The sequence below is a fragment of the Nymphaea colorata genome, chromosome 6 (genome assembly GCF_008831285.2).
Source record: "Nymphaea colorata isolate Beijing-Zhang1983 chromosome 6, ASM883128v2, whole genome shotgun sequence".
NCBI classification, from domain to species: domain Eukaryota; kingdom Viridiplantae; phylum Streptophyta; class Magnoliopsida; order Nymphaeales; family Nymphaeaceae; genus Nymphaea; species Nymphaea colorata.
This window is the reverse complement of record NC_045143.1, coordinates 16,926,256-16,949,950: the sequence shown is the minus strand read 5'-3', so window position 1 is coordinate 16,949,950 and position 23,695 is coordinate 16,926,256. Positions and strand designations below refer to the sequence as shown.

General features: G+C 41.3%; 4 protein-coding genes across 9 annotated transcripts; 2 read left to right on the top strand and 2 right to left on the bottom strand.

The window, feature by feature from the left end:
* The first annotated feature begins 1,865 nt into the window (after positions 1 to 1,865).
* Positions 1,866 to 7,326, top strand: LOC116256846 (uncharacterized). Of its 2 annotated transcripts, none has more exons than XM_050078399.1 (12): positions 1,866 to 2,174; positions 2,860 to 2,987; positions 3,445 to 3,517; positions 3,911 to 3,957; positions 4,062 to 4,209; positions 4,958 to 5,017; positions 5,741 to 5,936; positions 6,156 to 6,217; positions 6,325 to 6,425; positions 6,507 to 6,561; positions 6,639 to 6,680; positions 6,841 to 7,323. In XM_050078399.1, the coding sequence occupies exons 1-12, from the start codon at positions 1,985 to 1,987 to the stop codon at positions 7,014 to 7,016; spliced, it is 1,278 nt and encodes a 425-aa protein (XP_049934356.1). In that variant the 5' UTR covers positions 1,866 to 1,984; the 3' UTR covers positions 7,017 to 7,323. The 2 variants fall into 2 exon arrangements, with proteins under 2 accessions (XP_049934356.1, XP_049934357.1); XM_050078400.1 differs by having other exon boundaries at positions 2,034 to 2,169; positions 6,841 to 7,326.
* Positions 7,317 to 10,143, top strand: LOC116256304 (light-harvesting complex-like protein OHP1, chloroplastic). The gene is made up of 4 exons (XM_031632639.2): positions 7,317 to 7,403; positions 8,525 to 8,845; positions 8,973 to 9,095; positions 9,706 to 10,143. The coding sequence occupies exons 1-4, from the start codon at positions 7,332 to 7,334 to the stop codon at positions 9,772 to 9,774; spliced, it is 585 nt and encodes a 194-aa protein (XP_031488499.2). The 5' UTR covers positions 7,317 to 7,331; the 3' UTR covers positions 9,775 to 10,143.
* Positions 10,144 to 11,264: 1,121 nt separating this feature from the next.
* Positions 11,265 to 14,822, bottom strand: LOC116255756 (pentatricopeptide repeat-containing protein At4g13650-like). Of its 5 annotated transcripts, none has more exons than XM_050078272.1 (2): positions 14,578 to 14,822; positions 11,265 to 14,494 (listed from the first exon to the last, which is right to left on the bottom strand). In XM_050078272.1, the coding sequence occupies exon 2, from the start codon at positions 13,312 to 13,314 to the stop codon at positions 11,449 to 11,451; it is 1,866 nt and encodes a 621-aa protein (XP_049934229.1). In that variant the 5' UTR covers positions 13,315 to 14,494; positions 14,578 to 14,822; the 3' UTR covers positions 11,265 to 11,448. The 5 variants fall into 5 exon arrangements, with proteins under 5 accessions (XP_049934229.1, XP_049934230.1, XP_031487580.1 ...); XM_050078273.1 differs by having other exon boundaries at positions 11,265 to 14,397; XM_031631720.2 differs by having other exon boundaries at positions 11,265 to 13,605.
* Positions 14,823 to 17,043: 2,221 nt separating this feature from the next.
* LOC116255755 (L-type lectin-domain containing receptor kinase S.4-like) lies at positions 17,044 to 21,188 on the bottom strand. Its single transcript, XM_031631719.2, has 2 exons — positions 21,073 to 21,188; positions 17,044 to 20,952 (listed from the first exon to the last, which is right to left on the bottom strand). Exon 2 carries the CDS (start codon positions 20,184 to 20,186, stop codon positions 18,096 to 18,098), a length of 2,091 nt encoding a protein of 696 aa, XP_031487579.1. The 5' UTR covers positions 20,187 to 20,952; positions 21,073 to 21,188; the 3' UTR covers positions 17,044 to 18,095.
* Positions 21,189 to 23,695: the final 2,507 nt, after the last annotated feature.

Below are 23,695 nucleotides of genomic sequence, written 5' to 3'. Positions count from 1 at the left end.
TCATGTTACTTTGTTCTTTAGTATGCTCTCGTTGCTTTAGTTATGTTTTATTCCTACTTTGTTAAGTGTCCTTTTGGGGTGGGCAGATTTTCTACCACTTACAAGGAAGCCGAAGCCTTCATCCAACCCAAATCACCGGAAGGCAAGATGGCCTCCACTGTTCCGCGCCATAGAAGATAGCTTCCAGGCGTCGGGCAACACTTTGTGTATTTTTTAGGTCTAAATCTGCCAGACGCTCTTAATGGAGCATTCTCCTCATTATTTTTATTATTTTTCATTTAGTTGGAAGGTATATATTTTATTTTCCCTACTTAGATAGTTTTCTTACAAAGAGTTTTTCTCATTTTATATCAAAAAATGAAATTTTTCTTTCAGTATGTAGTTCTTTGATCAAATGTTTAAGCACTTAGTTGTTAATTTTTAAAAATTAACGGAAGATTTATTATTCGTCTAACATTAACTAGATGGCTTCGCATAATTCTTTAACAAAAGCATTAAGAAAAAATGATGCAACTAATCATGCGCATTCAATTAGAAGTCAATGATATTACAAATTAAATATTGGAAGGCGTAGAAGGCAAATGATATACGTCACTTTTTACACAAGCTAATACTATGGGTATTCAAAATTGCGTGTCGTTGCTTCAGATTAAAATCCAAAAGTCATGGTTTTAGATCTTAATGGTTAACATTTAATTTAGTTAAAGAAATCCAAGATACCAAATTTGCTACGTGCTTTTATGTAGAATTTTATACAGGCATTGAACGCGTGGCGGAGGCACATGTATGATCTCACACAAATTGTTTATTTTTATATTACCTCACATATTTTAATTATTTATATGTTGGTGCCCCTTGAAAGTTGCAATTTGATGTATCAGTGCTTCTTGAACATATGTCATCATCGGTTCAGACTTCAACGAGAAGAGACACCAATGTAAAGAAATACCGTCCATTTCTCGCAACGGGAATTAATAACTTGAGCAAAACAAACTTCTAGAGTATATAATTACTGTATTAAAAGTATAAAGTAAAATAGAAAAGATCTATGATTTTTTTTTTTTAAAAAAAAAGAAAAACCTTTGACAAAAGTATACAAGAGGGAGAGGTTACCATGCAATTTATAGTTAACCATAGCTTTTAATAAGATGGCGTTTGATTAACCGAATCCTAGGGTCATGAGGCCGACCTTAAATCCATAGTTTTAACAAGTGATTTGAAAACTGTGAACTTGATATGCGGATTGTGATTCAAATATATAAAGTCAAAGGAGAGAGAGATCATACTTAAGATACTTAAGCTCCGTAGACTTCAAGATAATTTGTAGCATAAACTTTGCTTCTTTCAAAATCTTGCTGGAGCTCAACTATTTGAAAACTTATGACGTAAGTTTCTAATCTAAGATGTGTGGTAATCAAATGCCCCTTGAAACCAAGTAGCCCTTTTTTATAAAAAAGATAAGGAGCAGTTTAGTTTTTTCAAAATGTATTACTTAATTAGACTGGTTTCGTGGTGCTTTTTTATTGTATAATGGTGAATGTGAAATAAAAACTTTGTAAGTATTTTTAACACATTCTCGCCACCATCGTGTCATTGATGTGTATATTTGTATAAATACATGCAAGAATAAAGAATAGCTTGTCAAAGAGATTGTTTTATAATGGACATAAATTGTTAGTGCATTTGTTATTAATTAAGCATTTATTACACTAATAAAATTCGAGCCAACATGCGTTTTTTTTATATAGGTAAATCACCGACGGTTCTGACTGCAGTCTATAACTTGTCCATTTGCAATTGTAAATGAAAAATTAGGTATAAAGTATCAACCTAATGAAAAAATAATTATGCTCATCAACCCCGGGGCGAAGAAAATCTTGTGCTGCTGCCAACATCCCGACTTGCCATAATTCGATTTGTACATGACTCGTTTGCACCTGAGTCTCCCCTGACGGAACTCTCAGGTCCCAGCAGGTGAGAGGCCATGGCGCTGAGGCAGGTATGCAGAAGCAGACTGGGATGGGGTTGGTCAGGGCGTCTCGCCCTACCTACTCCAAGTTCTTCCATGAATCGGATTTCTTTGTTTTGTTCGAGTGTTGGTGCGGGACCTTCGGAGACGGTGACCCATCAGATGATCGATTATGCATTCAGCCATGCTAGGTCCCAAAGGTCAGGTGGGTTTCTACTAAAGCTTCGAAAATTTTCACTATTTTGTGCCTTTATGCTTCCTCTTTCACGTTAATTCTGAAATCATGGTCCTGGACTTAATTTGTGCCGCTTGTTGTTTTTGCCTGAAGAAGGAAGTGAGGCATTTTAGTTTCTGTTGTATCTAAATCTGTTAAAAGAGGATACCTTTCGGTTTATTTCCTCTTTGCGTTGATTTTGAGCACTTCGGTCATAGCTGTTTCTCTTTACATGAAGAAGTCAGGGAATGGAGTGCTTGGTTTTTAGCGGATCACAGTGTCTCGTGTGAGTAAACATTATGCTTCAATAGACAAGGAGTGAAAGAAGGGTAGACTTTTTCACATCAACTATTCTTCGCTGTGAATTGGACAATGTGGTCATGACTACTTTCAAACGCTTGTTTATTTGGAAGACGTTTCTTATTGGCTAACCATGAAAGGCCTTATGCCTTTGCGAAGATATTTTGTCAATTCCATGTGATAATTGCTTTTCTTGAAAATTTTCGCTTCTGCTGAACAAGTTTGCTGTTTCCATTTGTTTTTTAAAGCTATTACAGTATGTTGGTTCTTGGTTGTTTCCGCTGTCGTTTCACATCATAACAATCTGATATTTGGCGTTTTTTAAGAATTGAAAGCTATCCACTCTAAACCTGTGTCGGTATAACTGTATGTGCAGATGGATCGTATTCGGATGCTCTTCTGGTGCTTGAGCAGGGTCTCTCGAATTTGCAAAGAACGGATAAATCATGTGAAAATTCTATTGGGAAGATCCTACTGGCAATGTCGGCACTGCATTCAGAAAGGTAGGTTATCGAACAATTGTTCTCACTTGTAAGTTTGTGTAACTCTAGTTGGTTCGATTTGAACAATCATAGAAGTAGGACGTACCATCTTCTGCTTGCTAAAGCTTGTGATGTTCCAAGGTGAACGGACAACGTATCAGTTTAAGTTTTATGCATTTCACTTTCCTTCCAATTGTAACTATAACTCCTCTTCTTCTCGGTTGCATAGCATAATCTTTACATAGTTCCATTCGATGTTATTGTTGTAAAACAAAATTTGGATGGGAGGATTCTATTTAGCTGTTTGCTCGCACTTGTGAAAACATCACGTATGGAGAAATGTTTAGGTACCTAACTTGATGAAGTTCACTTTTTTATCGGTAAGGTGGCAATGTTTACTTGCATCATCACTTTGCTTGCCCTACCTGGGGGAACTCATCAATATCATGGTTATGGACACATGTCCAACATGTGCGCAGGGGGATCTTGCAACTGCGTTGGACAAAGCTCAGCTGGTGCATGGATTGCCATTTGCTTCTCTTGCATTAAGAGGTGAGCTACTCTTTTCAACCTCTTTCCAAATTTATGGTGCCAGATGGAGATCGTGAGATGAGGCTTTGCATAACTCAAGATATTCTTAAGTCTTATATAAGTTGAAAATAGTAACTCCTTATCGCTGTCAATTTGAAATGATTTTGCGCAAAGATGTGTTCATCAGCTTAGTTTATTTATATTAATGGTATGCTCAGTGTAACCTATATAAAAATGCTGTTAAGGATTGTGTTTCATGTCCATCATATTTTGTTGGCTAATATCATATCAGCTTGTCAAGCCCCAAGGATATGTTTTCTGGTATAGGATTGTCTTTGTTGCTTTCTTGGCATTTCGTTGTTACTATTGACTACTTGAAAATGTAAAACATATGCTCTGTCAAACCTTTTGCAGTGGCCGCCTTGGAATCAGCAACTGATCTGCACTTGCAAATGGGGCAGGTTACTGATTTTTACGTCATTACAGTTTCTCTTACCAAGTGACAGTGTCTTGACCTGTGTTTGCGTTTTTTTAAAAATGTTAGTGCGTTTTGTTTAATCTATAGGATGCTGCCTCTTTGGGACTTGCAGAGAAGTGCTTGCAACTTCTAAGTGAGGGGTCTGGTGCAGACAGCGTTGAAAATGAGGCTTTACAACTGCAAGCTAAAGCCCTTAAGGGCCTTGTTGACCTGGTGCTTGGAACACCTGAATCAGGTGATGTGACATGACCTTTCTGTTCTTACTTTTCCCTTCCTTCTTTTGGAATCTTTGGAGAAAACAAGTGAACCTCTTTGGTACGTACAGTCAATCTGTTTTTGCTCTTTTTCGCAAGTCAGAAAAAAAAAATAAAAACAGAAGAAGTTAAGTGCCCTCTACAAAGTACTGTTTAGCTGAAAGATCTTGAAGCAAAGGCACGTGTCCTTAATATTTCTTTAAGTGACAGAATCATCCAACTGGTTTTGAAAAAAACAAGAGAGAGAGAGAGAGAGTTTTTATCTGCTAAAAGTAAGCAGTTAATAAGCCATTAGATGACTAGTCGAGAATTCTGGAATAGATAAATTATATTGGATTTGGACAGAAAACCTGCCCAAATCATCCACATATGTGCTTGTGTGGCTGGCAAGGAGGATGGAGGAATTGCCTTCGTTTCAGCACTCATGACTCTTAACTTTTGTATTTCCTCATTTGAAAGGGGCAAAATGATATGATTTTCCAACTCTTATTATATGTATGAACTGTACCTGCATATTATCTTTGTGCATAGAGAACCATCATTCAGGTGTTAGATTGTTTTCTTCCGTGGTGTGGTGGTTCGTTTACATGTTACTGTTCCTGCTTAACTATCAATTATATTGCTGGTAGAAACTTGTTGAAGTCAGGCTCTTTTTCATTCTCTTTGAATAGAAAACATGATTTTTTTTCCCTATAGTCTAACCTGCTATTCAAAATACTTGAATCACAGCCAAGCCATATTTTGCTGGATTTGAAACCTGTGGTTCAGAGAAAGAAAGCAGCTTCTGTGGTATGTGATCTATTCCTTTATGCATTCAAATTCCTATATATGCACATGCATGAATCTAATGTAATTGGATTAGATCCACACCCATTCAGCCATTTAATTCAATGAAAGGTCGGTAAAATGTGAAAGAAAGAGAGTTTGATGGAAATCTTTATTTATACATGTAATCTCATTCATGCAGATTTGTGCAGCCTATTTAATTGGTTGTGTCCATGTTCTTGCACACTCAGCTATTAAATTCAAAGAGGCTGATGAAATTAATTGCAGAGGAAAGAGATAGTTGAGAGAGAGAGAAAGATAAGGCTGATGAAATTAATTACAGAGGAAAGAAATAGATATTAAAAAAGGTTGCGTCTCCATAATTCTCTTTTTGGGATGAAGCAATTCATAAGTAGGCACTAGAAGACTTCGATATGGTACTAACTAATGTGCCTTGTAGTCTCTGTCTCTTCCTTGGTCTTCCAAGAAAACATGGCAGATAACTTTCTTCTCTCCTTTTGAGTGTAGCTTTCTCCAGCATCCACCATCTTCTTCCTTCACATGCTCATCTATTTGTTTTTCCTTTTTAAACCTATTACTTAACTGTGAAATATGATGAAGAATATTGGAAACTTGTGAATAAGCCCAGAATAGGTCAACCAAAAACTACTGAAAAGGGCCATAACTCATGCACAATTTCTTTTTATCGTGACAGTAAATATCAGGCATTGTTGTCTGTGCCCACAGGAAGAGTTGCACTCTCATATGCCGAGTATTTACATGCTACGGGGAATTTGTTTCTGGCAAAGGAGTACTATCAAAAGGCTCTTCTTATATCTCCAACAAAAGGTCTAGCTGAAACATCAGTTCTTGGGGCGTTAGGCATGGATGGGGTCCATTTGAGTGCTAATTGTGCCTTAGGACAAGTTGCAACTCATACAGGGTAAGTACTTGCTATTCTTTGCAACTCATACGAGGTAAGTATTTATTATTCTGTTTCCATTTCTTTATCTCCTTCCTTTTCAATTTTTCTTCAGTGATTCAGTTTTGGGACTTTTGTGTATTTGTTCTTATTTTTTGGATTGCGGAAAACTTTGGTACCAATTCTTTGTTTTGGGGTGCTGCAGATGCTTTTTAGTAATTGAAACCTGATTTTTTTCAGAAAATTCAAGGAAGCAGAGGAGGTGCTCACTGGAGCTCTCAAGGAAGTTGAGGAGCATTTTGGTTTGTTTCTATGGCTCAAAATTGATAGTGGAAAATGTTTTTGGCACTATATGACCTTCCTTTGGTTCTCTTGATAGATATACATTAAGCGTTGTCACTTGATTTAGGTTCAAACCATCCGAAGGTGGGCATGGTTTTGACTTGCATGGCAGACATGTTTAGGCAAAAGGGGACACTTGATGGCTCAAGTACTCTTTTGATTCAAGAGGTTGCCTTTTCGCCTCTGCCATTTTAAGCTTGAAGTTGTTGGTTGTATCATTTCCTTTCATAACCTGAACTAAACCTGCAGGGGCTCTACAGAAGGGCCATTGATTTGATGAAAGCTCCTTCTTTGGACGTTGAAGGTAAACCCAGATCTTGCAATATCAGGTGGAGAGTTTGGTGGCACAATTGCTAACTTCTTGTCCTTATATGAATGCAGATATTCCATCCTTGAGAAGAGATATAGTAGCCCTTGCTAGAGGTAGAGAATTATTCAACATCTCCTCTTTCTGAAAGACTGCTTGTTATGCCATATTCTAGTATTCTTAGCATAAGTCTAAGATCTCATTTATTGGTCTTGAGAATGGTTCCTGGACCATTCTCTCTATGGCACTGAGCGTATCAATTTTGTGTTTGTGAAGGTGGATATGCGGAGGCACTATGTGTTCAGCAAAACCGTAAGAGTGAAGGTGAAAGAATGAGGAGGTGGGCGGAGAGGGCTTGGACAAACAGGAGGATGTCACTGGCTCAGGCACTTGACTCTGCTGATGCTTCAAATGTCTGCATCCTAGACACTAGGATTGAAAGGATAATCTGATAACTGACATCCTAGACACTGTAACAGCATTGTAGGATTTGGATAAAGTTTTGACGGTTTGAGTCTCCCCCTTGTGGCAGATCAGAAGTAGAATCTTACGGGCCTGCAGAGCATGTCTTTTAAAATTTGGAAGTCTGTCCTCTTATATTTTGCTGCTCATAACATGTGCTTTTATGTAACAAATAAAGGTTGTAAATTGTGCTTTCCTCTTCATATATGTAAGCCAACTTCACACATCCTTCACAATCTCTGAGGTGCTCTTTGGACGTGAAAATAGCTACCTTGTTTGCATTGATTGTGCTGGAGCCAGAAGTAATGCATTCAATGCAAGCGCGGAGACAGGATTTTTTTCAAGGGCGGGCCAAACAGTCCATCGAATTTATTCGGGTATGGTCAAACTAAATCCGAATATAAAAAATACATTACCCAACCAAAATTTTTCAATTTTGTAATGTAATTTTTTTTTTCAAGTAGTTGGGACGGGCCACGGCCTAGGCGGACCCCTCCCCCGCCCCTGATTCGACGCAACTGATTTCCTTGAGGGCTTCTGTTGGGCATGAACGAGTCAGTTTGATTAGCATGGGAGTTTTATGGTTGTTTTTGCTGGAAGCAGCCTAAGTTACCGCGTTGCAAATGGATTCGATCTTTTATGAGCATTTTGTAGTTCTACAAGAAATTCTGTCTGGGCCTTCAACGTATGTGGGATGTTTCAGATGCAATCCATACACATGATCACCCCCAATATATTTGCTTTGTGTATGGAATTGATGCTTGTATCATTTGCCTGTGGAGAAATTAAACATGATGCTGAATAATTGTCTCGGTAGTTTAAATAGGAGGGTGCAATCTATGGCACAAGCATGTAAAAGCTTTTCACCTGTTTTTCGTTTTTCTTGTTTTTTGTTCATATTGCCATATTTTTGAAGATATCGTGATACCTGTGACACTGAATTGAACTTTATAAAATCTGGTTGCTTTGACCTGTAGAATGATAAAAAAACATCTAAAGCATAAAAGCCGTAAAGATTGGTGCGTATATCAGGGTCTTAATCTGTCAAAAGACTTATTTTAAAGGATTTTTCTCATAAAAATATTGAAGGCAGCATGCTTTTCAAAGGCTAAAGCGGTTGAGACCTAGCAAGGGACGAGAAACAGCCTGGGCCCCGACATCTTAGGTTGCCATCCTGCCTCTGCTAAAACATCTTTTACGATAAGTATGTGATTTCCTTGGTTAAGCATTGGATGATTACGTCTTCTTTACTAGTGTAATTAACTTGAAAGATACTGTGAAAAGCGCAGGAGGATTTAGGATAAGGAAGATACTCAGGATAGCCGAACCAAGCAAGAAGTTGATCTGTCGTCTCTCATATCTATTTTTTGAGATACCTTAAACCTTGTTTTTTTTACCGCTTGTCTCATTCGGCCTAAGAATAATATATCATTAATATTCCTACTCGTCTTCGTCTATCACAAAAAATGAATGCTGGAGATCGTTCATTGTTTTCAAGGGTCGCCAGATTATAAGAGCCGCTAAGCCAGTTAAAAGGCGTTCTCGAGTGGGACCCCCCAGCTTCGCAGCGAACGGCCAACGATTAACCAGAGGATATGGTTCTTGCTCGCTACTTCCTGAATCCACAACCATACCAACCCTCTGCAGCAATCGAGACAGAGAGAAAGAGATGGCTGCATCAGCGTCCATGTGCACCCTTCTTCCCACAAGGCTTTCTGGTCGTCCCACCCGTCAATCGTTCTTCCATTCCACCACCCATCAGAGACCTCACAAGCCCAATTACCGTTTGAGAGTCGAAGCTGCCAAGCTTCCTGCCGGTGTGAGTTCACCATCTCTCTCTCTCTCTCTCTCTCTCACTCTGTCGCTGTGTGTGTGTGTGGGTGTGTGTTTTTTTCCACTATACTACTTTCTGTCACATATTGATAGAGAAATAACTTGATGGGTAGGTGGAATTACCGAAGGAGAAGCCCAAACTGACATCCCCAGTATTTGGATTCACAAGGACAGCAGAGATCTGGAACTCTAGGGCTTGCATGATAGGCCTTATTGGGACCTTCATTGTTGAACTGGTATGGCTTATGAGGTTATCGTTTAGTCGCTGCTTTAACGCTTATTGAGCATGTTGTGCTTGAAATTGGTTTTGACGGTGGAGATTGTTTTCAAGTTTTGGCAATTGATAGTAGTTTATTGTGGAGCTTGCATCGTTTGCTTAAGTTTTGGAAGTTTTTGTCAATAATTTGTTTGCCTTTGTAATCTGGCCATTAATGTGAAGGTAGCAGATTCCATGTCATTGGAAGAAAGGGAAAATGTAGAGGTAGCACCGTCTTAGTTCATAGTTTCTTTTCAGTACCTTTTGCTGAAAAAATGTACATCTTCACAGCAGGTTTAATATTTGATAGCCTCTGTTTATACGTGTCGTATTTTGTAAAATGACTAGAACGACCAAATTTCCAGGAAATTTTATTTCTCGGACAGTCCTTTTATCTATCAAAATCGACGACGAAATATACCCAAATTTATTGCATAATCCGAGTCCAGCATGATTGCATGAACCTCACCTGTATTTGTAGCCTGGATAACTGTTATTTATAGGGTATATTCTCTTTTTGGGTTTTTCTCTTTTGCTGACCGGATTGAATTTTGCTCATGTTGATTCACTGTTCCTTTTTTGCGATTCAGATTCTCAATAAAGGTATATTGGAGGTCATTGGAGTCGATGTGGGTAAAGGACTCGATCTTCCACTATGAAGCCGTCTTCCTTGCTGATGTGCCTCAGGTCTTGTAATTTAAGTTGCAATTATTTTATACCCCATATGAAATGCTTGCCATGTACCGCACGTAAACTGTAACAACACATCTACATGATTTCTTATAAATTGTACCAAATTTCTTGAATCAAACGGCAAGAATCCAGTAAGGTGGGTATATTATGACACAGTGGCATCTTGTCCAGGAGTATGTAAGATTCTGCAATCCATTGCTCTTCCTGCTTGGCTCTCCAAAATAGAATAATAATGAATCGCAGATGCCATGGCTATACTTTGTCATATTGTTCAAGTACTGATTCTTGTCAAACATATTATTTTGTGATTAATGCATGGATAATGTTTCAAGGCAGTGTAAAGCATTCAATTGCTGTGGGAATGCCAAAGACCAAAAGGGTATGCAACTGAAGAATACACATTATTATTATGGAGCCAATCTTAATTACACTAACTCAAATTCTATCACGATCCTTTTTTCGACTCTTGTTTAAAACTGTTTCGTAAGTTTATCAGTCAGTAAGCGTGATGAAGGAGCTGGTTTAATAGATATTGGAGCGTGTTTATTTAAAAAATATATAGAGTATGTGTAGGGATTGTCTGAAAATTTTCAAGCAGGTCCGAAAGCCATCTTATCCGTTTGTGTGAAAGCGTGTGGAAAGCGTGATGCTACTTCAAGCTTTGTGTAGATCTTTTAGAGCCAGCCATGTAAATTTAGGGCTTACTACCGAACCATGTAGCCATCTGAAATAAAGATTCATTTAAGATCTCGTTACTTTTCTTTTGCTTGAGTAAAGGTTTCACATCTCTATATGTTCATTTCAGCAAAATCCCCTTCACTAAGACTTTATTCAATTCGCTGCGTGTATGTGTTGCTAATCTTTTGCTTGCTCGAGCTGCAACAACCATCAATAAAAAGACGTAGCAAACCGCACTTTCGGCGCTGTGCAGTATTAAGTAGATAATGGATAACATTTATATAATCTGATTCATAGAATAGTACGTAACTGTTCTAGCTCCCAACCAATCTCTCTCTCGTTCACATGAACTATATTATTGATCACTTCTAAGAAATTCTACGTGTTGATGCTAAAGCAACAAGGCAATGGAGAATTAAGGTTGAGAATACCTTCCCAGATTTCCAAAACTAGGCCAAATTCAGAATAAAGTTACCTCATTCTAGTTGTTCTTTGGTTGTTGACTCTCTGAAATTTGAGGGAAAGATCAGATTCAATTATGCTCACGATAAGGACGTAGCTGCAACAAATGTTATCAACATTAGCATCAGTTGCAGGTGATAACTGTTTCATAAAATGGAATGATAATTGGCCTACATTGTCCAAATCGAATTTGAGCGAATCCACTTAACATTTTTTTCACATTAGGTCAAAAGTTTCACAGCCAGTCTCGTTTTGGTGAGGGCTGACAGGAAGTATATCAGCTTATTCAACCTGATTCAAGCTGATACTGTCACAATTTCAAAATTGCCGTGCATTTTACCATGTACAAGGAACCAAGAGAGGTTTTCTCAGATCGACATATCCAATACGTCCAAAAATTGGCAGTTCGGGTCAACATTGGGTTCTGGTATCCCCATTTTTTCTATAACTGAACTTGTACTTTTAGCCAAAACAGATGGTTCAGAACCACACTTTTAAATCTACTTGCCAGCATCGATCCAACTGTTGCCAGGCTTCTTTATCAGACCTCTATCACTCATAAGCTTCCTCACAACAGCTGCAGTACCCCAGCTACCCTCTCCTGCAAACATGTTAGACAGCAAGACGTAGGTGGAAGCATCTGCAGGGTACAACTCGAGAAAATGCTTAGCCACACGAATTGCCATGCTCTTGTATCCATATGCTTGACAAGCACTGATCAATGATCGAAACATTGAAAGTCCAGGCTTTACTGGCATGCTGTTGATGAAAGATTCTGCTTCATCAAGATAACCAGCTCGGCCAAGAAGATCAACCACACAAGAATAATGCTCTGCCTTTGGAACTACTTGTTCAGTGCTCATCAGATCAAAACACTCCAGTCCTTTGTCATGTAAGCCTGAATGGCTACAGGCAGATAGCACACAGAGGAAGGTGGTATCATCTCGTCGGATGCCTAGATGTCTCATTTGCTCAAACAACTCAACAGCCTTCCTACCATGTCCATGTTGGGCGTATCCAGCCATTAATGAATTCCATGAAATTAGATCAGTTTCCCGCATCATGTAGAAGACCCTTTCTGAGTCTTCTAGTAAGCCACATTTTCCATACATAGACACTAGACCATTCTGGACATACAAGTTTGATGCATACCCAGTTTTGAAGACCACGACATGAGTTTGTTTACCTTGTTCAAGGGCTGCAGAGTTCCCTACTGCTCGTAGGACACTTGCGAACGTAAAAAAATCTGGGCGTACAGATTCCTTCATCATTATTGAGAAGTTTTTGAGGACCTCTTTGTCATCCCCAAGACAAGCATTCCCTGCAATTACTGAATTCCATGTAACCCGGTCACGTACTAAAATTCCAGAGCACAACTTCCAGAAATCCTCTGAGCTACCACATTTTGAATACATTGTTAGAAGAGTTGCTGTTATATATGCTGCAGATTCAATACCTGCTCGGATCACCTGGCAATGTACTTGTCTACCATAAGGCAAGCCACCTGCACTTGCGTAGGAGCTCAAAGCGCTACTATATGTCAGTTGATTTGGCCTTACCCCCACTCGCAGCATTTCTCTGATGGTCATAAGAACTTCCTCTGACAGTCCGTTTTGTGCATAGCCAGTGACTAAACTGGTCCAGGTAACCACATTCTTCTCAGGCATCTCATCAACCACCCGCCGAGCGTCCACCAAACTAGAACATTTCACGTACATATCAACAAGGGCCGTTCCCATAACAACATTATCGAGAACCCCAAGTTTCAAACAATATCCATGAATCAGCCTACCCAGTTCACGTGCCTCCGTTCTCGAGCACGCCACAAGAACACTCGTTAAGGTGAATGAGCTAGCAACAACTCCTGACTCCAGCATTTGGAGGAACAAAGAGACGGCCACATGAGAAAATTCGGGAATTTGCGCGTAACCCGAAATAAGCGAGTTCCAGGTCACAGTGTTTCGTTCAGGCATTTCAGCAAATACTTGGTGACCGTCGTCTACTCTGCAACATTTACAGTACATGGAGACGAGGGCACTCCCACAAAAGACATCTGAATCAAAACCAAGCTTAACAATGGTGGGATGAATCTGGATGCCAAAACAGATATTACCCAATACTGAACAGGCATGAAGGACGCTGGAGAAAGTGAAAGGGTTAGGAGGCACACCAGAGACTTGGATGCGAGCAAAGAGCAACAACACGTCAAAATGATGGCCGGCGTTCACGTAGGAGGCAATTCTTTTGTTCCAAGCAACCGATTGCCTCTGTATATCAGAATTTGACTGTGGGCAGGTGTATATTTTGCATTTAGGCTGAAAATTCGCAATAAGACGCCGGAGAGAAGCGGAAGACCGCGACACCATCTTCCCATCATCTCTCTCCCCTTAGGATATGCTGGAAAACGAACTTCTGTCCACCACCTACTCTGCATGCTAGGACGGGAAGCCTCATCAGAAGTGCTTTCTTTTGCGAGATAAAGTCACTCTCGTCAGTGGCAGCAACCATGTTTCCTTCTTCTTTTTCAATTTCAACAAAACATTGACTTGTTTGAAAATCGTTTCAACGACCATTTTTGGAGTTATGTCCCTTTTTGTAAAACATGAATTCTTTGCATCCGAGCCTGTTCCTACTGGCAAGATCAAACATGGGAGCACCTGGAATTCGGTCACAAGATTTACAAATCAAATCCCAACTAAAATCATCATCTGAAATAGTTTTGAAGGAACCATTTCTGCATTGATCTGGGATGAGCTCGAATACGAAGAGTGACTAGATTAGATTAAACGTGACCTGCTCGGAACTCAGAAATCGGCTAAACCAGACGATTTAAATTGTATCGGTGACAGATTAATTCACTTTATACACCGAGGCAAAGAGTGTCATGTGCCATATATTACTCATAATTTTAAATATTTTAAATAAATATTTTTATATATTAAAAAACGATGCAATATTGCTTTCTGCCTATTCGTAACAGATGGCTGGTGACGAATAATCTGATTCACTGAACGGCAGCCTCCCCAACTCTATCCAATTTCGGATTTCTACAATAATGAAAATCTGGTAGGCCTGCCATGATTTTTGAAAGATCATTTATATCTAGTAGTTATCAGGAAAAAAAAAAAGGCGAATATGGGAGTGCTCAAGAAATCAAACGACACAACATCAGCAATTCGTTTACAATTATTAAAACCAGTAAAGCCCTAAACCACCTTACAAGTTCTAAGTGCAGTCAACTCTTATCCTGAGCGCTAAAAGCAGCCAACCTTTTCAAATCTTTGCTTTGTCTTGCAGATCAATTGCTTTGTCTGCAAGAACGAGCTTGCCTAAAGCAACAGTTGAATAAAACATCGAAGACCTATCAGGATCACATACACAAACCATAAAAACAGAAAAAACATATAAACCTTGAGCCTTCTCTAAATGAATTTTCTTGGAAGCTTCCTCTGTAAGCATGAAACAAACTCAGAAAAAACCAGAAATCTTCCTCAAAATGAATAAAACTGAAAGCAAAGAATATCTAGGTCCACATCGCATCATCATCTGAAGGGAAAGATATTAGGGTCACTAACGAATCTTAATTTGAATATGCTTATGTGCAGGTCTAGTTTAGGTGTAGATATTACCTTTTGCCTAATAAAGAGTGCGGCCCTATCCCCCGGCAGATCTTTCCCGACTCAGTGAATCCTTGCTTGACCTCCATAGTGCAGCCAGAGTATTTTTAGAACTCCTTTCTCCCACTTCTTACCGCTTATGTCATGGTTGGAGTCAGCCATGGTTGAATTGGAAGAAAGCAGATTCAAGCATTAATGGTAGTAAGTTGAAACTACTTATCCCTTCGCTAGCGCTATGGAATGCGGATGCTTCGTTGGTGGCTTAAAGAAAGCTACTTTCCCTTTTGTCTCCATGCCATGATGCCTAGCCTATCTTAGCAGTTAAGTTAAAAGGGTGACAACTTGTTGGGTTGGATCTGGAACCGAATGTTCTGGAGCCTAGAGGATCTGGTTTTATTGAAGAATAAAAATTTAGGATGTCTAATTAAGATTCTCAAAAGATACCGAGAAGAGACCGAAACTCCTTCTCATTTTTTTTGTTTTCTGTTTTTAAGATTGAAGGTTGCTTTGAAACATAGGTAGGGAATAGTATACCCTTTAATTAAAGTATCTTTCATCTACCATTTGCAGTTTAAAGGAGTAATGTCTATGAAATTTACATTGGCGACTGAATTTTAATTGGTCCACTAATCCAATCAACTATGCTACATCTCAGGATGCATCCAATTAAGACTCTCACGAGAGTTTTGTATGTGCTGTCATATTTTAATTTGTCTCTCCTATTAGCCAACACCTGAATTTAGTTCAGTCTAGATATTTCAGCCCCGCTTTCAAGAGCTCCTCTTCTTCTTTTATGCATTTAAACTTTAAAGTGTGCACATGACAGATAAATCTGAACGTGATACTATGACGCAAAAATTAGATGAGGCGGTGCGCCTGAAAACATTTTAATTTAATGTAATGTTTGTCTGCAGAACCTTCAATCACCATCTCTAACAATAGTAGTATAAGACGTGAGCTACAAGTTTATGTGCAAGTAAGCCCTGAGAGGGTGTTTGATGAAAAAGAAACAGTGTGTTCTTGGAATATGACTCGCTGTTGTAAAGAATTCTATAATTTTTCAAGGAACTTATGTTCTAAGAATCATATGTTGTTTAATTTCTACCAAATTAAGACCCACTAAGAGCCGGTAGGTGCTTTTTGGTTCAAGCGGCATGGCTGTCACCCTTTTCCTTTGGCGACACGTGCCATGATTATATAGGGAGGGGGTTAATAGCTTCTATGTCACTGTCACTAGGTGTCTCTCGACCCAAGTGCAGTTTTCTCAAGCAAAACAATAAAAAACAAAAGTTTATACGCAGATACTCTCTCTTTTTGAAGTTGAATGCCTTAAAATGTTTTTCATTCAATTTTGATGATGGGTGCTGTTCAACATGGTTGAATTGACAAAAAAACTTTCGTGGTATTTATTATTAGTCCCCAAACTTTGTCATTTTCATGATCTGCAATTTTTAAAATGGAAAAAATTCTCCATACATGCATGCAGAATTCTAGTTATATGCAATCATGTAGATGATACCTATGATGATGACAACACATTGAATCTAAACTTGAAAAGCACTTATACATAAGTTTGTAACGCTTCTACCTTACAACTTCCAAAGAAAGCATTATGCTCTGGCTGTCAATGCATGAATTCGAGTTTGATTTCGGAAACAAGACGGATTATGTGTTATGTTTGATGGTCGAAAGCAACGTAGTCAACCAGGCGAGTGGGCCGGAGCAGACCCACCGGTTACATTCAAGTAGGGGCGGAGGAAGGGGAGGGCCTGCTTAGGCAATGACCCCACCCCAACTAATTGAAAAAAAAAAATGTCTTTACATTACAAAATTGAAAATTTTTTGTTGCAAATTCAAGTTTAGTTTAGTTTGATCCTACCCGAATAAGTTCGTTGAACCGTTTGGCCCACCCTTGAAAAAAATCATGGTTCTATCCCTACAGTCAAAATTGCGGCGACCATGAAAGTTTGCAACTTGCCCATTCAAAAAAAGTACAAGGAATAAGCATTTTCTTATTCCAGGTGCGAGACTTGCCCACCTTATCTTTGCAGGCAATGAACTTCACTCCTTAATAACACCAAAGCATTAAGCAGTTCATGACCGTCACAATTGAAAAGCTGACCTACTATACCCCACAACCACAACTAAGGCAAGGAAACAAGTCAAGCCACGATTCTTGTGTGGTTTGGCTTGCAAAAAGAATGTGCCAACTTGTAAAAGGAGAACTCCGACTCGAATACAAATTTCTAAACTAATTATCTCCTATGTTTTACATCAAGAATTATCGCATTGTCAATAAATAAGTAGCTAATCTAAACGCGCTAATTCCTTTCCTAGCAGGGATGACTAGTGAGTTCACAAAGTGACGTTGGGATTTATGATTTTAAAACTCATAGAAAATATCTGTTCCGCGGTCGCAACATGTATGATTGAGCATAGAAAAAATTGAATTTGTAGAGAGTAATTGATACAACCAAGGGAAGCAAGCAAAACCTCAAGACCAGGTTTCAAGTCTTTTTCAGGAACTGCCCGTAATTTGGATTACAAAATATAAAACAGGAATGAAATACAGTCGAAGATCATGAAAATGAACAAGTAACAATCTATACAGTTCAATCAATTAACGAAGAACGAACAATAACTATGACATCATAACAAAGAAGTTAGATATATATGTAAACAAATGATTCCACGTGAGTTCATTCTTTCGCCAATTCGAATATCCTTGCATCACGTTCACTCGAATCCAAAGCGTTTGACATCGACACTGCTTTTCACCCCTTTTTTCTTCCCTTAGTAAAAAAGAAAAATACAAGAGACAGGACAGCCATTCGCAATTATGATATGTGGAAACTGCAGAAAGGACATTGCGATGAGCAATGAAAAATCACAACCATGCTTATGGTTGGCAAGTGTGCAGTCTGAAGATCCCGTCTAATTTATTATTAGGCTTCCAATGCATTCCACTCTGTCGGATGTTAATGCGGTGACACACTCTATATGGTGGCACAGCTGGAAGCAGTCCTTCCGCGGCCACGATTGTCGCATCTGCCACCATCCACAGAAACTCTATATGGTCGCTTGAGAGTTGTTTAGGCAAGATTCACTGATCCACAGCTGTACATACTTCACCCGTCACATTGGCACCAGATGCTTTTTGCAGAAGAAGATGCCCAACCATCCTCCCTCACAACAGAGAAAGGTAACAATATTAAAGGAACTCCCCATCTCAGAGTTCCAAGACCAGCAAGTGGCACACAATTATAAAATGAATACTGGACAGAACATGTTGCCTAGATCGTATCACATGAAGACCATCAAAGTGCACAAGACACAAAATTCTGTGCAGTTTCCCATTTCAACCAGTGGATGTATACACACCATGAACATGACTTGAGGTATCCTTGTGACAAGAAAGAATGACATTGCTCAATGTTTGGATCTCACGTAGTGCTGAAGCTGGAGGCCAGCAGGATGACGGCCTCCCATGAAATGGGCACCGTGCAGATCGCCAAAATTTGCCGTGTCCATTAAACAAGATCCTCGCCCTCGCCGGAATTTACAGGCCTGACCAATGGGGATGTCCCCGTTGGTTGACGGCCGATGGGCGCGGACCCCGTCGATGCTTTTCCGTCCGACGATGGGTATGAGTGAACGAAGTCATCGAAGCATTGTGCGCGTGCCCAGTAGTCAACGGGCGGCCCGTCGGTGGGAAGTTCCGGCAGGGGCATGTCGCCGTCGAGGTACTGCATCACCTGCCTCATGCCGGGTCGGAAGGCTTGGTCCGGGTGCGAGCACATGAGCCCGAGCTTGAGCACGAGCAAGGCCTCGGTGGGTTCGTACTCGCCCTGGAGTAACGGATCTACGGCGACGAGGATCCGACCCGAGCACCAGAGTGCCCAGACCCAGTCCACGAGGACGAGCTCCTCCGGCACGGCTTTCGGCTCGATGGGCCGCCGGCCGCAGGCGACTTCGAGCAGCACGGCGCCGAAGGCGTAGACGTCGCTGAGAGTGGTGGCCTTTCCGGTGCGGGTGAGCTCCGGCGCCAGGTACCCGAGGGTGCCGACGACGCGGGTGGTGCTGGGGTTGGAACCGTGCTCGTAGAGGCGAGCCAGGCCGAAGTCGCCGAGGCGGCCGTTGAGTTCAGCATCGAGCAGGACGTTGCTGGCCTTGACGTCCCGGTGGAGCACCACCTGCTCCCACTCCTCGTGGAGGTAGAGAAGGGCGGAGGCGACGCCGCGGAGGACACGGAATCGCTGCGCCCAGCCGAGGCGTGGCTGGGTTCCCGGCTGCTGGTCGAAGATGAGCTTGTCGAGGCTGCTGTTAGGCATGTAGTCGTAGACGAGGAGGAGGTCGCCGCGCCGGCGGCACCACCCTTGGAGCTGAACCAGGTTCCGGTGGCGCAGCCGACCGATGCTGGACACCTCCGCCACGAACTCGCGGAGCCCCTGCTTGGAGCCCCGGGAGATGTGCTTCACCGCCACCTCTTCCTTCGTCCCCGGCAGGACGCCGCGATAGACCCGGCCGAACCCGCCGAACCCCAACAGCTCCTTGTCGCCGAACCCCTTCGTCGCGTGGGCGAGCTCCCTGTAAGGGAACCTGTGTGGACCGTACTCCAACTCCCAACCTTCGATCGGGTCCGCTTCGTCCCTTATACGCCGCCAAATCACGAATCCGGCGGCCGCGGCCACCACGAAGAGGAGTCCGGCGGCGACGGAGGTCCCTATCGCGACGTTGCGTATCTTCTGCATGGATGATTTCTGCTTCGGTAGCGACGGGATGGCTTTGAGGTCCAGCGACTCGGCGGCACCGGCACCGAGGGCGAAGCTCCAGCCGAGGAGGTAGTGGGAGCTGGAAAGGAGGCCCGTGGAGGAGGAGAAGCCAACGTAAGCAGAGTTTCCGACGATGCTGGGGACGTCAATGGTAAGTGAAAGGAGGGGAAAGGCGGGCTTCAATCCGGCGGCACTGCCCGGGGCGACGGTGACGTTGAGGACGCCGGAGGGGCCGTCGTAGTCTATCCAGGACACGATGGTTTCGCCGCCCTTGAGATTGAAGGCAACAGTGGAGCCGTCAGATTGGAAATATTTGGCGGTGGAGGCGACGGAGGATCGGAGGCTATCGACGTCCACTCCGACGTGGTTGTCGTCGGGGTCGTTGAACTCGAAGTCCTGCACAGTGTCAAACTCAACGGCGAAAACGTGGTTGACGGCGCTGCCGTTCATGGAGGCGTTCATGAGGCCTAGATACTGACTGGGCTGAGCACCGGGAATGAGGGGGTCGGGAGCCAGGGTGAAGGCGAGGCCGTGGCCGCCCAGCTTTGGGTACTCGGGAACGATGGCGAAGGCGAAGGAGGTGGAGAAGGATGAGCGGGAGCCGTCGGAACCGCTGCGGAATGTCAGGGGATGAGGGTAAAAGGCGCGGCCGATGAGGCGGGAGGTCTCGTTGGTGAGGCGCAGCATGCCGGAGTCCTCGATCTCGGCGGTTCTGACGAGGGTGATGTTACTGGCGTTGAGATTCCGAAAGCCGGTGTACATGAAGCGTGCTGGCTGAGACTGGGAGGGTGGCAGGGTGAGGAGGAAGCAGAGGAGGAGAAAGGGGGAGACAGGGAAGAGCTTAGGCATGGTTGGCTCTCTCGCTAAGAGAAAGAGGGGTAAGAAGTTATGTTTGTTGCAGAGAAAGAGGGAGGTGATGGTGAAGTTCTAGAAACTTAGTAAGAAATGGAATCGGCAAGGTACCAATGGAAAAAGAAGTTGCTGAGAAGTTGCAGGTTATGGAATGGAAGAAAGCAACCCATAGAAACTGAGAGGAAGAGGGATCTTACTAACAGGAATCTTTAACATTGGTACCCGTGAAAAGTTTTCGCCCACGAACCACCAGTGGCAGAGAGCGAGAATTGATTGGAATTTTGGTATGAATCTTCACAATACGGAGATAGAAGAGAAGGGACTACCTGCAAAAATTCCCAATGGATCTCAACAGGGAGGAGGGGAGAGAGAGAGAGAGATTAGGTATGGCGAGTGCAGAAAACTCGAAGGCTCCCCAGAAAGCCCTGTGTAAGGATATAAGCGGCGGCGACAGACTGCTACATACTTTATTACTGACTTTTTTTCCAGGATCCAATTAAGCCTTCTTTTATAACCCATAATTCATGGATCCCCAACTACTGTAGAATTAGAACGGCGAGGGGTTGGAGAAGAAACGACAAACCAGAGCGCTTCACGTGGACCGGTGAAGAAGAGCACAAAAGAAACAGGAGTCCACGCATCGACTAAAACAGGTTGGATGGTCCTCTTTTTCCTGCTTGTGGGCGACAGAATTTCAAGATCATAACCTTTCTTGTTTTTTGCTTTTGTCGACAATAGTGCAGCTCTCCCTCCGCGCTTCGCTCTGCAAGATAAAAGAACTTCATTTGTCTGAAAAACGAAGGCCTTACAGTTATTAAGAAAGAAAGAAAAAAAAAAAACATGAATTTAAAGCATATCGAAGATCCTAAATCTGTGGACATACAATTTACATTTTGCTAGAAGCTATGAATTCAAGTACACCCGCGTAAAATCAAACTCTCAAATCTAAGAAGCGAGAAATTCAAGAGCTCAATGCATCTCTTGGCAGGAAGGAATTTATAAGCGTTTGTGTAATCCCCAACTGTCTATTTAAAAGAAAGAAAAAAGTAATGCAAGTGCTAGATAATTCATTTTTATGAATGCTTTTAAGTATATTTGATAAAGGCAGTAAATCATCATCATCCTAAAAACGACATAAAGAATTGGGATGCTGTAGTATCTAACAATAGTTTTAAATAATAAAGTTGGGAGAGAAATAAAATCTGGAAAGTTGGGACTAACTATCTTGATGTCGGTGACAGGCTGACAGCGATAACACACCCATTCATAACGTCGGTGTGACGCATGCGACAGATAAATGAGCCGGAAAAAAACAAAAAAAAAAAAACTCGGTTCATTCTGTAAAGTGAAAGAAAAATACAGAAAAGGTCGGAGGGCTAACCACATCAGATGTTCTCCGAAAAAGAAAAACTACAAAAAATACATCCAAGGTTAATAAATAGACGCCTAACTTTGTTAGAAAAGTCTCATCACAAATAGCATTAATTCATATGAGTTCTCGTAAATTTATGAATTTTTTTTATCGTACAAGTTAATTTAATTCTATTAGTCAACCGCTCGTAGTTTTTCGACGTTGCTCTGAATGTTTTAAATAAATACTTTATGAACCAAATATATGATTTATAATATGCGGGGCATAAAATACCACGACCTGCAAAAAAACCACCTCTTCCCATACGACGTGCCGTTTTTTCCCTTTTAATTATATTTTTTTGGCTGATTGGCATTAAAGATATATTTTATTAGTATTTTCATGTTTATCTACAATTGGCTGGCGTCTTCAAGTTATCGTCAAAAAGGCACGACGATAGTCCATCATGTCCAAGTGCGTTGTTGACAACCGCACCCTTTGTGGCCAGTATGGCACGACTATCGGTCACATGAATGATTTAATTTCGGGTGTCGTTTAGAGATTAATCAAAACTTTATTATGTTTTTGTTTCTAAACTACACACGAACCAACCACATGATTATTCAGTCATTTAAGGGTGTTTGATTGTTTCAGATTTATTTAAAATCTTTAGAATTTAAGACCCGTGGATTTTAACTTGTCAAAATACACAAACTTCACTCGGTTTAATACTCATACCATACCAGACAAGTTTGAGATGATGAAATCCGGCGAAGTTGATGTGACATAAAATGGCCGGCAATTACGATGACTCCAGAGTTTGCCACAAGAAAAAAGTTTGGTAGTCTCTTTCAATAATAGAATACGAGGGGGAAAAAAGAAAAAAAAAAACAAAAAAAAAAAAAAGTAGTGGCCTCCCCAAACTTGAGGCGGCTAATGACTTTGAGGAGTCCAAAAGGCACTTTATCAATCGATGTCTGTTTGGTCATAGATATTATGTTAGCATCAATCCTTCTAAGTGATCTCCCTTGTCATTTTGAGAGTCAAGCCCATTTATGAAACTAAGAAATGTGTGGTTTATTTATGAAAATTGAGCCATAATGAAGCTCACATCTTAAATGATGTTGGCACTGGTCGATATGGGTACTGTGGCGGTCAAATTGTTGAATTGATATGCCGATAAAACGATATTAAAAACTTGTATGTATTCAAAAAATGTCTCAAAATCACCGCCGCAGTTGGAACCTGTTTGGAACCAGATCCAAATCGTGATATCTGGATCATTCCAATTGAGGTGGCGTCAGATATCATCAACGATTCAACTTGCTGATAGGGGTTGGAAAGAAAAGGGTCTCCTCTGATAAGAGCTGCTAAGTCCAAGATTGCTGCTAGCTAGCTAATTGATTGAAGGAGTGCGCCTCACTCAACTAATTAGCTGACAAATTTGGACCTTCTTGTTTCTCCCTCTCGTTTAATACTCTCTCTCTCTCTCTCTCTCTGGAATATTGTCATCCAATTTTTGTTAATGAATTCTCATTTTGTGGGCTCTCTCTGTACAATAATAAAGTTGCTTTTTTGTGGGGATGGCCCCTTTTGATTTCTATTGGATTCAAACATATTTATCAGTTAATCGTTCCTCCATGAACCTGGGACCGACATGATTGTTACAAGTTACTGCAACTGAGTCTCTTCAACTGGAAGGTCTGAAGGCCCTAAAACAAGAGGAAGAGAGGGAGGATTAGAAACTCCAGTTAGAGGGTCCTCCGATTAACCGAGATCTGACGTCGGTCTAATATGAAGCAGTGACCATAGAGAATCGAAGGCCGAATTCATTCCTATCTCCACAGTACTAGCCGGGCCTTCAAACTTCTTTTCAAAGAAGAAAAGTTCAACCGGGCAACCTCTTCTCGGTAGGGCTCATGTGGTGGCGTGGAATCTGGAGAAAGCGACCACCATCAAATGAGTGATCCTGTACAGCAACTTTAGTTCCCATCTAACGCGACAAGCAGTTCAACCACGAGGGTGACCCGTCGCCATTGCAGCCCCCACAGCCACTCGACTCAAGCCTTCATACTTGTTCTCTCTTCTGCAGTTGGCTACACAGGAATCTTGGGATTCCGTGTTTCTACAGTTGCAGATCATCAACATTTATGGA